The sequence below is a fragment of the Zootermopsis nevadensis genome, unplaced genomic scaffold (genome assembly GCF_977971745.1).
Source record: "Zootermopsis nevadensis isolate Lab colony 2312 unplaced genomic scaffold, Znev_1.0 Znev_ptg000008l, whole genome shotgun sequence".
NCBI lineage: Eukaryota > Metazoa > Arthropoda > Insecta > Blattodea > Termopsidae > Zootermopsis > Zootermopsis nevadensis.
Genome location: NW_028259140.1, coordinates 4,058,790 through 4,075,649, shown reverse-complemented (window position 1 = coordinate 4,075,649; position 16,860 = coordinate 4,058,790). Strand labels below are relative to the sequence as shown.

General features: G+C 35.9%; 2 protein-coding genes across 6 annotated transcripts in view; both read right to left on the bottom strand.

The window, feature by feature from the left end:
• sigmar (Tumor necrosis factor alpha-induced protein 8-like protein sigmar) overlaps window positions 1-6,732 on the bottom strand; it is a 47,245-nt gene extending 40,513 nt beyond the window's left edge. For 3 of the 4 annotated variants that reach the window (XM_087344883.1, XM_087344882.1, XM_087344886.1), the window contains exon 1: window positions 6,618-6,732. The gene's annotated coding sequence lies outside the window, so the exon portion shown is untranslated. Of the gene's footprint in view, window positions 1-5,012; window positions 5,146-6,617 lie in introns of those variants that run through there. The other variant, XM_087344885.1, reaches the window with a different exon arrangement.
• A 1,006-nt stretch (window positions 6,733-7,738) lies between these two features.
• On the bottom strand, window positions 7,739-16,724 carry betaggt-I (geranylgeranyl transferase type-1 subunit beta). Of its 2 annotated transcripts, XM_022066423.2 has the most exons (7): window positions 16,047-16,719; window positions 15,602-15,812; window positions 14,925-15,057; window positions 14,349-14,468; window positions 13,499-13,609; window positions 11,945-12,074; window positions 7,739-11,308 (listed from the first exon to the last, which is right to left on the bottom strand). In XM_022066423.2, the coding sequence occupies exons 1-7, from the start codon at window positions 16,282-16,284 to the stop codon at window positions 11,187-11,189; spliced, it is 1,065 nt and encodes a 354-aa protein (XP_021922115.1). In that variant the 5' UTR covers window positions 16,285-16,719; the 3' UTR covers window positions 7,739-11,186. The 2 variants fall into 2 exon arrangements, with proteins under 2 accessions (XP_021922115.1, XP_021922116.1); XM_022066424.2 differs by lacking the exons at window positions 7,739-11,308; window positions 11,945-12,074 and adding an exon at window positions 12,099-12,995 and having other exon boundaries at window positions 16,047-16,724.
• Between the last annotated feature and the right edge of the window lie 136 nt (window positions 16,725-16,860).

The following is a 16,860-nucleotide window of genomic DNA, read 5'->3' as shown; positions in this document are numbered from 1 at the left end:
TATTGGCCTGTGTTTTCAATGTTTCAATTTATTTTATCTTAAGTTTTCTGAACTTATCGCGTTACAACACCGTATTTACCTTTTGAAACTCCACCAGTTTACATAAGCATACTACTGTAGCAAGTTCCTGGTGATGACTGTCACAGATAAAATGTGTTGTTCTAGGAGTGGCTCAGGGAAGTGCTGTATAGTCAGACCTCGATACTATTCCCCTCTATACACATCCACCCTAACACTACGCCTATGACAATCTCGGATAAGAAATTCCCCATTCAATTTCAAAGGGAATTCCCCGATATAGCGCCACCACTCTAGCCACACGCAGTAGAACTGATATACAGTTCAGCATTACAATTACGACCGATACAGCGCCACGTCATTTTGTTTCGACCTGCTATATTCTCTAAAATATTCCATTATAAAATAACTGTGCACCCACTGCGTTAACATGTAAAACCTTCTCAGGCAAGAAACCACCTATAGCGACTAGTTATTTTACGTTTGGCAAACAAATTGTTTTTACAGAAGTAACAACACTAACCCCCATTTTATAATTTGGCTCTAGCAACGTATTAGTGTTGCTTGTGATGCGAGTGTTTCAAAATCATACAAATGTGTAATCTCTTGTAGTATTATACTAATACCAAGTTTTATTAAAAACGCCAAATTGTCAAACGCTATTTATACGACAGAAACACGTGGACATGATGATGCAATAAGATGAAATTTCATTACAAAGGGAACTAGGCTAAAAATGAGTAACTTCATTATTTCCTGCTGGTATTAACACGGTAAATACTATTATCGAGGGCAAGAGATGTGGGTGTGGCAGGGTGAGGCAGGATGCGGGTGGAACAGAAGTGAACTCTAGTCCTACCGGGCACTGTCAACCGCCGCGTATACAGTATACAGTGCTTAAACCCTCCGTCAGGCGATGATAATCCCCGGAGTGTCACCTGGGGCATATTCCCGGAGTTTGTGTTGCCGCCTCGGCAACCCCTTACTGAGGGGAGAGCAGAGACTCAATCAATAATAGGTCTACACCGTCAAAAGGGGTAGTTTTGCCCAAGATGAGAGACAAAAGTGGAAGTTGTGGAGCGAATTCTTGTAAACTTAACTCACGTTAACATGAAATATGTTTATTTAAACAGTCCTGTGTCCTGTTTTAACTCTCGTCAACAAACATATGTTCTTGCAAGTCGGAATACTCAGACATAGCCAATCATATAAAAAATAAACGAAGATATAAATAAAAAAAGAGACTATTTTGTAACCTGTAAGTGTTCTGCAAGGTGAATTGTCACAACGACAATTTATGCTATGTACAAAACATGAATAATATCATATTTAGTTACCCAGTGAACACTGCTTGGGGCCGTAATGACTTTCAACAATAACTAACCTAACGATAAAACAACAGAACAAGAATTAAGGTAAAATCTGAAGTAGTGAACAACATTACAAAGTGAAACAGAACAGCATATAAAAATTAATATCACTATTATTTGCTTAATTAAATAATATAATACGATTTCTTTCCCCTTGTCTTAAATATAATCTTATATCGAGGTTATAATAAATGCACTGCACTGTAGTACATGTACACAGTGAACTCCCCTTAACAGCATTACCACGGCAACGGTCGTAATATTATCCCATAAAACCCAAAATCCCTTTTAAAGCAAATGATCACCAACCAATCAAAGCAACCAATACTACGCAGAGTAACCAGTTTTCTCTCTCCCTCGACTGGTAGAAGAATTAAAATGTTTCTGACTCAGGGTAAGTACAACTGACAAACGGTCATAAACCAGTGGAATCACAACCGGTATTCTATTCAGAACGTTTGTTTGTAGCCACGTCAAATGTACGTGGTTTGGTGTGGGTCGACTTGGCATGCATTTGCATCTGCAACAGCCAGTACATAAGTAATACGTCTGAAAGCGTCTGTTTTAAATACGTGCATGGAGACCATGGGAAATGTAACAAGTGTCAAAGGTTAATCTTGGTCTTCTTGGCCGTGACGGCATGTGTTTACTACCAACGTTCCAGACACCTTGAACACGGAGGCGACACGTTCCTCCAAAATGCTTGTAAACATTCGCCGACTATAAGGCGCCACAACCCACAAGACAACGATCGACATCTACAACTCCTTGAGAACCTCAAATCTCGGTAATCGTATTGTAAGGTACGGAAAGATTAAAAATTGATATTCCACAACCTTCAATGTAGGAAGCCACTAACAAACTACGAGTACAAGACAACAAAAAATGTACAACCTAACACTAAATCTCTTCCTTGTTTTAATTTTATTCATTTAACACATAAATAAACCCCTGGATATGTTGTCTATGCATATGAAAACAAAAAATCCCCAGAAGTGTGGTTTAAATATGTTATCTTAACTCTTCTGCAAACAACATACAAAGACTTGCGTTTCTCTGGTTCTCCAACAGCTCTTTTGGCCACACGTGTCTTAAATCCGACAGCATGAATACTGTCTGGTACGTACAGAGAATTCATTTCACAGCGGTATCCTTCCTAAATCACAAGCGTCAGTTCAACATACGTTACATTTTTCAACTCTGAATCACAATTTCAAACGTTCCTTTCACAACTTAGACACTCTCCAGTCTTTCGACTTCTGATTAGAATCAGACGCTGTATAATATATAAAACCCAACTATTCTGTAGGGTAAAATGTTTTATCTGTGTTGCAATCTGAAAAGAACTACATCGAATATTAGGGTAGGTTATACCTTCAGATTTTCTTCATATGAATGTTTTGATAGCATCTTCAAATAAATCACTATTATTTTTAGATTCTCTATTCATAATCATTCTAATATGTGGCAAAAACTCAGTAGAAGATATAGAATTTTTAAATAATCAACTAATCAATCCTGGATTATACAATTTAGTCTGAAGTTATACACATAAACCCTTCAAGTTAGGATGAAAGTAACGAATTTCGTGATAAAATTAAATCGGTGAACTTGAAGCAGTCGCCTTTGGTCACATGATTACGAGACTACGGATAAAACATGACTCAAAGAGCTGTTTGTACTAACGTACAAGTGACGTAATTCCGCAACCCTCAAGTCTAGGGGATACAAAGTCTTTCAAGTATGACAGTTTAGCCGGACTGTGAAATTCGTCTTTAAACCAGTTTTCGCAAAAGTGTATAGCAACTAGACATCAGTAACAAGTTACAGCTTCCAGTACTTCATCTCTATTCATGAATTTTGGTTGAACTACACACCTCGTCTCTTCGTTTAAATATGTTATAGTCTCCAGACTAACAAGTCGCCTATTTGTAGGCCAATTTCTTTCCGACACTTAAATGTCAAAACACCAACGAGAAAAGCAAAGTTTGTTTTGTTATTGACAGCAAGTCGTAAATCTCTTTCAGACGATCAACATTCATGCACGTTATGGGTGTGTCGTTACAGTGATTCATTCCTCTTTTAACCGTTTAATGTCCGGTGGTAACTATATGTACCACCTGCTTTAACATTCAATCAATGAATGCTGCTCACAAGGTGTGTTTATTACGTATGATTTCTGAGAACAAACAGTGTTTATTTCATTAAACAAGATTAATTAAGTGATCTTTGTATTGGAAACGCGTTGTTTTCTTTGGCAGGGTGTAGATAAATTATCTTTACAATTTTATTGAAATCTCACCCACAACTGACTATGAAGAGAATGAACGCGAACTTAGACAGAGCACTTTATAAAAGCACTTTCATATTTAGAAAAAAGTTCCAAAAATTTTTTTCAAAAGGAAGGAGCTTGAACCACCACTGCAATTTGTATTTGCCTACTCTTTACTCGAGGTTGAGACACAAGACCAGCACTAAAACAACATAACGAAAATGTTGCATATACAATGTTGCAAAACTTTAAAACCGAAGACGGCAACTTAATTGTAATGACAGACAGACTGAATACCAATTTTTAAAACGGCTGTAGCTAAGATATAAACTTCACATTCGACATTTAGGAGTTAACTCATTACAATAAATAATTTATCGTCAAATATTTCCCACGATTCAACGAATCGCACACTTTAACCTTCGACGCCCCAAAATTAGAGTTCACTGACGGCTCATCAGCCCATCGAAAAGTCATCTTGAAACACAGGACAATACAGAAATGAGCAGACAAACACTCGTCTCAGAGCGGGGTTCAAATTTTCGATCCTACGACTTCAAATCGAGACCGAATACATTTTACAAACTAATTCGTATATCATTAACTATGTATTCATGTTAATCAGTACCTCCATGACGCATTTCGGTTCCACCTGATTATGGTTATCAACAACAGGAAAACTAAAACAACTGATAATGCTCACGTCGTTAGAATGCCAGCTAAACAGCTTAGAAGCATTGGTGGTTAGCTACCATACAGGAAGCGCGGTCTGAAGCGTAATTTTCTACACCAAAAAATAACATAAACAATTGTTTAACGTTAGTAAGACAGGTACTAATTTCCTCTTGCGTTGCACTTTGTTAAGCTTTATATCCTATTCTAAACCAACTTGTTTTGTCCATGCCTCTTGGCTTCGTTAAAATGTATACGAGATAAATTAACCAACATGAGTAGGATGTGAGGTTCTCAAGCCGGAGAGTATGAACATGGCTGTATTCTAGGTCAGTGGTGTTCGCGTACCCCCAGATATAATTTCTCTTCAACTTTGTACCGCCAAAGGTGTATAATTCAAGTTATTCATAGTATATAATCTACATCTAAAATAAATTAAATAAATTAAATTACTGATTATTCAGTGTTTATCATAAAATATTTTTTTTTTAAATTTCACGTACCCTCTAACATGTCTTCGCGTACCCCCAGATATAATTTATCTTCAACTTTGTACCCCCAAAGCTGTTGGTGTATAATTCAAGTTATACATAGTATATACTCTACATCTAAAATAAATTAAATTACTGATTATTCAATGTTTATCATAAAATAATATATATATTTTAAATTTCACGTACCCCCTAAGATGTCTTCGCGTACCACCGGGGGTACGCGTACCCCAGGTTGAATACCACTGTTCTAGGTTGCAGCACCGAGTAGTATGGCAGAAGTTTAGAGACGATTCACTTGTTACATCTGTCATCAGGGCGAATCACCCTGTTGACCTCGGGATACAGAATGACGCATTTGAAGTATAATGTATGCGTCAATTATTCCCAGAATTTCTACTTTCCAACCTACGTAACTTCGGAATTCCAGCTAAAAATACTGTAGAAAATTCACTGACGAATATCAAAGCCTCTGAGAAAAGCACAGATAAGTCTGCATAAAGACATAGCCTATTATAACATCAAAGACCGGAAATGGCACCAACGATAATGAGGGAATATCCATACAGATGAGAGTAAAAACGCATACCTCTTCCGTTTTTCTAGTATGTCTACCTATATTCAAATTCTGACGGGCTGGACAACTAACATAAACTGAGAAACTAGAAACACAAAATTTTGAACTTCGAATATTGAGATAAGTTCGGAAGGAAAGGAGTAAATGGGAAGACAGTACCAAAATATACCCAGGAAAAGAGCTTTAAAGGGTCTGCACCACACAATAAACAAACAATTTCACAATAACATTGTATAAGTGCACATACGTGCTCTGTTGGCGTTGAGAAAGCCAGACGGTCACAGATCACCTAATAAGTAACATGCCATACTATTTACAGATGTAATGTATTAATATACTTTGAACGAAAATGAGGATACACATTGTTGAATTTTTATATTCGATTTAACCTTCTACCAACACTCGGTGCAAAGCCCAATTCAGTTTTACAAGACCCCAACCCCGTCGGGTTCCTGACAAAAAAAAATATGGTGCAGTCATCCCGAGAAGCAGATGTTAGCTTTCCTTCCTGTCCCTTGCTTACTTACGAGTTTGAATTTTAAAGATGTCTATAGAGTTGCACCTGGCTATATTCGAAACAAACGGTCAACCTGTATATCCCTTCAAAATTCGCGTCACTGTTCCAACGAGGATAAAACAAACTAAGGGCAGTAAGAAGTGCATAATTACACATACTTAGTTCCATACCTGTCCTATCTAGTAGCCTTCCATTACTTCACGGTCCAACAAAAAGCATCTTTGCAATGTTTAGACTTCGCGCCACTATACCAATAGCAGCAAAGCAAACGTTAAAAAAGTTAGACTCATTGTACGATTAAACAATCGGTCCTAATAATAAGAAGGAAGATTGTGTTGATTATGTATGAAGCGTGAATGAAATAAATTATAATATAAAATTGTAAATTCAAATTATGTTCAAAATTCTGTCACACGAAGTATATTTCATAACCTGAAGCACTGTGCATGCCCCTGTAGGAATATTTGTGCAATTGCATGAATATAGTATCAAATCTTAACAAACTCAAACTTCCACTTTTTAAACAATCGTTACAACACTGGGCCATCAAGGGTTTTTTTTATAGTGCACCAGCTCATGTCTAAATTGAATGTCATATTCACAGACGAAAGTTCCTGTGATGTTACGATAATGTAGGACGCTTCAGTTACACCGCGTAAGATATTTTAGTGCATAGTTATATTTGTGTTATGTTACTTACCTGAAATCCTAGGATTTGCGATATGTTGCTAGAAAATACGGCTCCTCACACAACACCAAATTCTTACTACTTCGCGTCTTTACGCGAGTTGCCTGACAACTGTCGATGGCAAGGAATGAGCTGGACATGAGGGGGTTCAAGGTTCTTGATACTAGAGCCATCTATATCATATAATGCTGACTATATGTAATAACAGCTGACAGACCTCTACATCCTAATCGATAAGGCAGCAGACTGGTTGTAAACTAATGGCGTGTAAGACTTTTCTTCTTTAAATAATTCACTACTTACGTAATGTCGCAAAAAAAATACACACCTACATGCGTAAACCTCTTAATTAAACCAATTTATGCTATGTACATAATAGATTTATTTCCTTGCTGCATCCGTCCAGTATAATGGCCAAGGTAAAATTGTCGAGAACACAAATACCTATAATCAAGGAATGTACACAAATCTTGTGTGTTCGTTTAAATGTTCCTAATTTAATTATAAAAGTAAAACAATTAACTTTCTATTTTCACATGCTATCACCTCTTTTCAAACCACTGGGCACAAAATGTCTAATAAGCTTTCAACAGCATTCATATTAGAGGCTCATCACTCCAATATACACATATATGCACATTAATCGTTACAAGTAGTAGGTGTGACATATATTAAGTGCTATAAGCCAGTAAATGTAACGTCACTGGAAAATGGCACCAGCAAGCATGGGCTTCCATAAACTTTATGAAACGTAAGCACTTCTCCACAGATTCTACTATATTATGTGCAAATGTTGTTTGTTAAGAAAAAAATTTAAAAATACTTCAGAAAAAATCATTTTTCCATTCTAAATCATTACATGACTTATACACTGGGAAATACAGTACTTCATTTCAAGTGATAAAACTCAGCCAATAATGTCAAAACCATAAAACTTACACAGCATTTGTGTAGAAACTGTGTGCATACAATGGCTAACCAAAAGCACAAAAGGCAGAAAAACTAGTACTGATTGCACTCGGCAACAAACCCGCAGGACATTGATTTCAAGGCTTTACATAAAAATATCTGGACAGATGTTAATGAGCACTTGAACATAACAATGGAAGAAAGCTATTATAAAAAGTAAGAGATGAAGGAATTGTAATCTTTATTTTCAATAAACTTGTCTCATCTACAATTGAGGCCAAACTTCTACAATTGTGCAGTTTTCTTTAGAGCCAGTGGCTCTACAGAAGGTACACATAAGGTCTCAATGTACTTTCTTAAATATTTATCAAACAGAAAATCATTCTAATAAAATTTAAAGAATGTAATAAAAATACATGTTGCATACTGTAAATTTTGAGACACTATGAACTGATACAGAAATTTTATAAAATGTGACGAAACAGGATGGAGTGTACACGTGGGCCCTACCAAGTGAATCTTACAATCCCCAATCAAATAACGATTCTCAGTCATGTTGCCACAATTCTTCCCTTAAAACCAAGTTCAACAGAAGCTTAAAGGAATGTGCATTCACATGCAGATGTCTTGTTATTCTAATTAACATTTAACACAAATCTTCCTAAAACTTCTCAACATAATACCAACTTAAATAAACAGGTCTTCTAACACATTTGCTCATACACTCATTTAACATACCACATTCATAATAACAACTGCTCCCTCTAAATTTACGGAGAGAAAAACTTATTTCATTCCCCCTCCTTTATTTTACATACTCGTATTTCTTTTAAAATCAGCTCTACAGTCAAGCACACTAAATATCTAGTGCTTCAAATTTCACTTTCTGATATCAATATATAATAAAAATGCATGTGAAGATATGTAGACTACAATACAATATAACAGCAGCTGTAAAAGTAATTTAATTTTCTAGTCCTTCATTTTTGATGCATATATTTCCCTTCTTATTCTAGAAGTTAAAATTGAAATAAAAAAACCACAGTAACAGAACAGAAGTAAATGATTATGTTACGATGATTTAGTCTTCTTGGGTAATCAGCCACATAAGCATGCAAGAAGTTATCACAATTTCAGAGAATTTCTCTTCTCCTCATGTGAAGATAAAATGTACTCCTTCAGTACTATATACCACATCACTCCTTGACGATTGACGCAAGACACTCTCCAAAACAAACCAATCCCATACTCAAGTGGTTCATCTCCCGAGAAGACATCACTGCATTCCGTCAACATGAAAGCTTCAAAACTTATGTGATTATTGTAATATCTTGCATATCCATACAAATAATGAAATTCTATTTATAAGATTTCTGTCTTCTGGGTTGTTGCGCTGCGTAGTCTGGTCGATGCCAACCAACGTTTCAGAGGTCATACTGCCTCCGTCATCAGGGCGGTGAGTATGAAGATTTCTGTTTTCTGAGTTGTTGCGCTGTGTAGTCTGGTAGATGTTTACCAACGTTTCGGAGGTCATACTGCCTCCGTCATCGGGGCGATGATGACGGAGGCAGTATGACCTCTGAAATGTTGGTTAGCATCGACCAGACTACACAGCGCAACAACCCTGAAGACAGAAATCTTCATACTCATCGCTGTGAAAACCTCAAATCATACAAATTCTATTTTGTGCAGATAATGAAGATATCTTTCTTTGCCATGAATTTATAATGTATTCTTCTCCAAATGTACTATCATGTAAGGCATATCAAAAGCAACTCAGCAGTCAGAGCATTACATGAAGGTCAATAGGAGATTTAAGCCCCTGAACTAACACGCTGCGAGCCAGACCACAACTAAAGGATTGAATGGTTCAGTGGTACATTACTGTGACACATGACCAGCTGGATCGCATGTAAGTTGCAGTGCATGGCCGGTAAATATTAATGCAAAGACCAAAAGGACAGTCTCTTAAAGTCAACAGGACATAAATATATACACATACCATATATAACATAACCGTAGTACTAGTGAATATGTATCATTTCCTTATTCACATAAAAAGATACCCATACGATTAGAGAGAAATAATTAGAAAATACAATTTTTATTAATAATTGTGTAAATGTTTCTGGTATGACTGCAACATGACCAACGGGTATGCAGTTTATTTATCCACATAAACATTTTGAACTCTTTGTGCTTTACTTTCTTCTTTTATGCTTCAAACAAGTTCTCATACTTGTGTTAAATACATTAGCATATTCCAAAATTTGCATTAACTGCTCCTAAAAGTGAGCTTTGGTTTTTTACAAAACTTTTATTAAAAATATTATATACATTGTGTCATATACAGCAGAGAAATTGATATGAGCTTGACAGTAAACAAAAGAAAATAGTTCATCATGTTTAATGCTCTAATTATAATAATAATTCTGAGAACTAATTTTATTAAAAATATATGTACTGTATTTTGCACTTTAAGGACTACTGATAGAGGATCCACGAGTGACTACGGTAAAACCTCATAAACCTAAATTAAGATCAGAAAAATCTTATTTAATTGGAATATATACAAAATACTATGTGGAATTTAAAAACTCCTTTAGCCTTGCTCCTGTGATCAAGCATTAACCTTGTTATTTTTGCAAAGTTTAAAGTTTTCTGCCGTTTGGGTTCACACAATGTATATGACTATTTTTCTTTTAGACCTCATCCAACATCTTTCATTCATTAAAATCACAACCTTTGAAATGGCTTCTATTTTCGTCTTCAGGTGACAAAGTAAGATTAGTTCCCTATTCTAAGACTACATTCTTGTAACAGAGAGTATGAAGACAACTGTCTTACAGGATATTAAATTGTGTAGTCTGGTATATATTTATCGATGATTCAGAGGTGGTTGCTGCCTCCATCAGGGTTATCATGGAAGAAGTAAGTACCTTTTAAATACTGGAAAACTTCTATAGTCAGCACAGTAGTTTTTGGCCGGTGGAATTTTCAAGGGGAAGGCTAGGAGCGAGTCATTTGTGCGACAGTATAATACTGACTGCACCGAGGAGCTTATTGGACTGAACGCCCAAACAAAAGAAATACACTGACCGTGCCACCTCAGGTACACAGAGTAGGCCCGTCCGCTAGCTTCTCCACTGGGCAAAAACTACTGTGCCGACTACACCACACTACATGGTGCAATATCACAAATTTTCAGATATCTATTCCATTGGCTCCTCAGTACAGCTACTCCCAATTATGTATCACAACAGTATTCAACGGCCAATCATACAACCCGCTGACAATGAAAATCATCCACAGGAGATAACCAAGATCTTTCAGCTTAGGTACAAACTTGTTTCCTTTATATTGCCTTCATGGGGTGCAGGAGCTCAACGGCCCTGCTGACCATGACGGCTATGTGGCAATGCTGGGAAAGTTTGACCTGCCACCTAGGTAGAGGATAAGGATAAAGCAAAGAATAAACAACCCAATGGGCCAAGCAGATTAATAAGGTCCAATGAAATCTTCATAACTGCTCTGACACGCACATAAGAGTTTGCTCAAATACATTTTCATATAAAATTAAGTTCTTTAGCATGTAAGAAATATTGCTCGGTACTAACAAATCTTCTTGCAATATTTTGGTTGCATATACTACTCGATTATCTTTCTGTGGGGTTAATTGTTCTCCCATACTTTGTGTAACTTGTAAAGGTGCTGATGGGCTCGTTGACTAACATTCAGAGCAGGATGTACTTCTAACAATCCTTCAATTTTCATTAAGCTTAAGCCACACAAACCTGCAAACAAATAATTGTTAGTTGGCCATGACCTTGCGCACTGTGAATATCTAGTACCATTGGAAACTGCATGCCAACTGCTGTCAGCAGATTTCTGAAAATTCTTGCTCTACTGCCTGTTATGACAAGCACAAGTCAGTGATTAATTTCAACAGTACTGCAATAAATGAAGTAACACAATTTCTTGATATTTCGTGTCTGTCTGCAGTTCATGTATTTAAAAATCCTGTATTTCAACAAAGAAATGTATTCTTCCTGATTTTATTACCTAGCATAAAAAATATTATCATTGTATTTTAATTGAGTTCCTTTAGATAAATCTTAAGTCAAATTAATGTATAAGAATGATGTATGTGATATCAAACATGCTGTATCATCCTCAGGGTAGAGAAGAGCAATATAACAATTAAGAGTCTTATTTGAAAATAACCATAACTGCCAATTACTTGGCATCAGAAGTAGTGGTTACTGCAGACACTGTTTACTTTCATCAGCTATAAAAGTACAGTGGATTGCAGGTTGTACAACACTAGCTTATCTTAAAAGAGCCACACCTGAGTATACATACATAAATAAATGAAGCTACATTGCCATTTCTCCAACATAACAATAAGCATGCTGTACTCCTTAACTCACCCATATATGTATGTAAAGGATCTGGTGTCGTATCAACCCATTTAGATAAACCACCTACAATGGAGTCTTGTGTTGAAAGAATGAAGTTCTTATTCTGTTGGTAATCAATCATTTCAAACACCCCAAGAATCTGCAGAAAATATCAAAGAATAAGTTATTTTAAACTCATGCTTTTTCTTTAGCCAGAGCATGAGGAAATATGTGCAGAATCTTCCATTTATTTTTAATGGCTGTAAGCCTACTTTCAGATTACAGCAAAGAACGTTACTGGGACAATATATGAAAATAACTATGACACATTGTAAAATTACATAGTAAGAATGGTACTTGTGGGTTATTGGGCCACATCGCTTTAAAAATAGGTTATGTTAGGTTAGGTTAGGTTAGCTTAGGTTAGGTTAATGTGTGTGGATAAATGATATATATTTGAAAGTTATTATATTTTATTTCAATAAATGACAAATAATTATATATTATTTGGATATGCATGAGATGTTAATTGTTGTTACTACCTGTCTCCGGAGGCCAAAATTCGCTTATAGATTTTAGAATCGTTTTAAAAATATTGTCATTATCATTTGTACGCCGTCACATGAACTCGGCTAAATATGATAGATATTTGACTCCCCCATTTTGTGTCCCGATAACCCACAAGTACCGTACAATTATGTAGTTTCAAGAAACAATGACATATGAATACAAGAAATAAAGTATCAAAAAATATAGAAATGTTCTACTAAACAACAAAAAAGTAATCCCAGACTTTCCACAGAAAAATGCTATGTTACTATTCAAACCAGACACTAGACACAAATGCTTGGCTGCTCCCCTGGATAGATTAACCTATGATCCCCACACTGCATTATGTCAGGATCCCAAGTCTATAATACCCAGGTTACTTCTACTGAGTCAGTCCACACCTAAAATAACTGCTGATTCATACACAAACTACCAGTGGGACAGAAGGAAGTGAAGACAATCCAAGCATTAACAAAAATAAATCTTCCTCGGCTTGCAGATGGAGAAGAAGGACCCCTGATATGGATGGTAGCTGAAAATATAGTAAATGGTCACAGGCAGCTGACAAGACAGGGCTCTCCACCTTGGGGTCCAGTAAGGGCATAACTCCCCAAAACAAAAAAACAGCATGTTATGAAATGTTACACAGAGCCTCTGACTTAGCAATTCTTTGAAATGGATTACTTATATAATGTTTTAGTGTGTACTTCCTAGATTCTTTATGATTTCACAGCAAATCAGATTCTCATCTGAATTTGTGGTGGCTGATAACCTTCGCAATCTCCCTTTCCTGCCCACATCCTCATGCCAGTTCATGCTGCCAACCCACCAGCTCTAAATTCCCACTTCCTGTCAGCAAGACTTCCTTACAATAAAATGCTCATAAAATTACCTTATGTTGATCAAAACATGGATCCTCTGAATATGATCCAATATAAATATGATTTTTCTCAACCTTAACTCTAAGAAAAGTGAGGCCATCTTCATCCTAAACAAGATAAATGGATAACTTAGAGCATCCAAGTTTCATCTTACCTTCAAAACTGCTCCTAGCCAAAAAGAGTAACAAGTATCCACTGGTTTGTTTGGTCTACCCTGAAAACCTGAGATCTGACGTGCAAGGCCCCAACGTCTTAAACCATCTAACTGAAAAAGAAAGCAAAAAGGATGTCTAACACCCACTACTTGTCATGGGATACTGAAATGTTATACTGAACATATTCAGACCTGGTATGGAATAAAACAGACTAAATACTTCCGCAGTCAAAACATTTTCCCCATGAGAAAAGTTTCTGCAGCCATATTTTTTAACATACCTTGAAATGCCAACATTTCAGGGACAATGTGCCTAAACTGTTCTTTGTCAATATCCCTGCCATCTACTGTTACACTGTAAATTCCAAAGGTCATACATCGCATTGGTATTCATGAAGTCAGTAGATTAATCCTTCATAGCATAAGTTATTTTTTGATTACTTAATTTTTTATTGATTTTGATTACAGAAAAATAAAGAAAAGAGTTAATATTTTATAATAATGTAAAATACATGACAGAAATTGAATTGCATTTAATCTTTTTAAAATTTTACTCTAAGGCAGCGTTTCTCAACCTATGGTACGCATACCACTGTGATACGCGAGCCAATGTTGAGTGGTACACGAACTAAGTAAGAAAATCAAAACATAATATTAACATAAATAAGTTTTCCCTGAACGCATTTAGCTAGTGGTACATTTAATGTGTTACATTAGAATTAGTGGTATGCCAGCGAAAAAGGTTGTGAAGCCCTGCTCTAGGGGGTTTAAATCTGTAAAGGACTCTACTATAACAAAAAAGATAGTACCAGAACAAGGTTCATGTAATGACTAATGATCTTCATCTTACCTGTTTATTTGTAAAGCAAGTGTTTAGTTGATTCATCAGTGCCAACGTAGCTACAGCACAAAATGTTGTACCTCCATGGGATTCCAACTCAGGAGCCTGAGCTATGCCATAATCATATGACTGAAACAGAAGTGTTTTTTATTTTACATCTGTAGCTTCTCATTTCATGAGACTCCTATGTAAAAAGTGGCAAATTTGAGTTTAGTCTTGGTATGGGTCAGAGTGGCCCAGACTTTGTTTGGATGAATAAAAAGAAGTAATCTAGCTTGTAGCCAGCAACTGAGTAATCGACCATAACTCAAACTAAACAGAATGTTGTCAATGCTGGTCTTCTGTGTGGACTTGTAGGAAAACACAAACATTTTGCAGAAATATACTGTCTCCATCTTCAGGGCTGAAAATGGAGACATAACAAACTTCAGCCCTGAAAATAGAGACTGTGTTTCTCCAATAGGCTGGTATCTACATACAAGTCCACACAGTGTCACAACCCAGAATAACGAACATCAACATCTTCACTGCCACAAGAAGCTCAAATCTCAACAAAAATCTGTAGACATCAAATGTTTTCCTTACCATACTTCTCACAATGTAATCCATGGTCTTCTCTATATTCATACCAGACCAGTCATTTAGTATGTAACATATGCAAGCAGCACAGTACAAAAATCTCATGTCACTCTCACTGCCAGCAAGAGTTGCACAGAAACTAGAAAAATAATTCACAATTAACTGAAATATGACATAACCTCATTTTAGGCACATTCCACTTTGTGAATAAATATTTTTCACTGTAACATGAAATAATTTATTGATGTCTACTGCCTCATTTATCTGACATTTTGCACTGTCTACTGGTGTCACACTTCAGCAGTTCAATACAACAGAAAACAGCACATATATACCAATTAGGTATGTATATAACAAAATGTACACAAAAGTTAATCAATCAAATACATTCGGTATCAACCATTATTCCTATGGTACACATACTTGATATATGCACTAGCACTAGCATTATTTGTATTATAAATAGTGAACTTCAGGATAAGAATGAGGAACTGACTGCAGATACAGATGCAAGTACCTGAATGAAAATTACTTAATAGTGCCTGTTATTGGCTTCTTGCTGTTGGCAAACATGTAAATAAATTAATTGAATTGAATTGAATTGAACACTTGTCGGGCATAAAACTGCTTGTCAAATCCTAGAAATTCAGGTATTCATGTCCGATTTGCATATCATAACTAACCTGCCATCCTCTTGCTGTAAAGCTTTTACACCTTCAATGATGGCTGCTCTATAAACTCGGGACAAATCATCACCCAGTATTACCAAACTAGCAAGACCAGTGTATGTCATAGCCAAATGTCCACATTCATACAATGGTGAGCATTTTGTTTCATCTGGTGGGAAGATTAATGTGCTGGAGCCTTGAAATCCACATCTTTTCCAAGATGGCTCTGTAGAAAGGGTAAAATATGGAAACATATACAAACTTAGAAACAAAATATTCATACAAATAAAATGAAACTATCTTACTTACAATTCTGGGCTTAAAAATGCAAAATACTGTGCCGCTTTGTAATTTTAAATATATACATTTGTGAAACATTAGTCTCATATATCTTGGCTTCATTAGGGCACATACATATTTAAATTGCAATGCTTCTACAGCATATTCCAATTTTTCTTACCTGAACCGTCAGGAACAACTTGAAGTCTATATATCCAATCAATAATGAGTCTTTTCTTTTTCTCGTCCAGTACATCCAAGGCATTTAAAATATCAAGTCCAGAAATTGCAAAAAAAGCAATTGTTAATCTTGTAGAGTCGTAGGAGGATAAACGTCGCGGAAGAAGATTTAAGAAACGTTGAAAATATTTTATATGTTGTTTTCTCGCTAAAACATCGCTGTTGTCACAAGCAGGCATGGTTGTGTTTCAACCCTAACCTCAATCTTTCACGTTACTTCAAACTTATCTTCATGGAGACTTCGAAATTCCTCGGGGATACAGCCTCCTGTCATAACAGCATATTCTTTTCGTTCACTTTATACCTTACAAATAACTTTCACCAAGTTGACATTTAAACACCATTAACACACACCATCGTGCCGCACCCAACACGAACTGATAAGTTGATGTTATTTCTGCTACAAACCATGGATCACTACGTACAAATCAAAATTACGTAAACTACGTTTATCCCTTCTACGGATTACCAAAATATTACAAACTGATTAAATAAGTTGGTTCTTGTGGTCAAGGAGAAAAATCACGATACCGCTGCCATTTCCTTGCCCAACAAAACAAATAATTAGAATTTCGGTGTGAACAAAACATCATCACTAACAAATTTTCATGATTGCCATCGTAGGTCAAAATGACATTACTTCATGAAAAAAAGTTCAAAGTGCAATGTAAAATGTATTTGAAAAACGTTATACTTCCAAATATGTTCCATATTTTTATTCCTCTTTAATAAATCCAGTTATATCATACTATGTT

Bases quoted from the DNA above. Each gene is read 5' to 3' on its own strand.
- betaggt-I (XM_022066423.2), bottom strand. From the start codon at position 16,284: ATGCCTGCTTGTGACAACAGCGATGTTTTAGCGAGAAAACAACATATA. The intron at 15,058-15,601 runs GTTAGTTATGAT...TTATTTTTCTAG, and splicing joins TTACAGCAAGAGGATGGCAG to TTTCTGTGCAACTCTTGCTG. The intron at 12,075-13,498 runs GTAAGATGAAAC...TATTTTCTGCAG, and splicing joins GGCTAGGAGCAGTTTTGAAG to ATTCTTGGGGTGTTTGAAAT.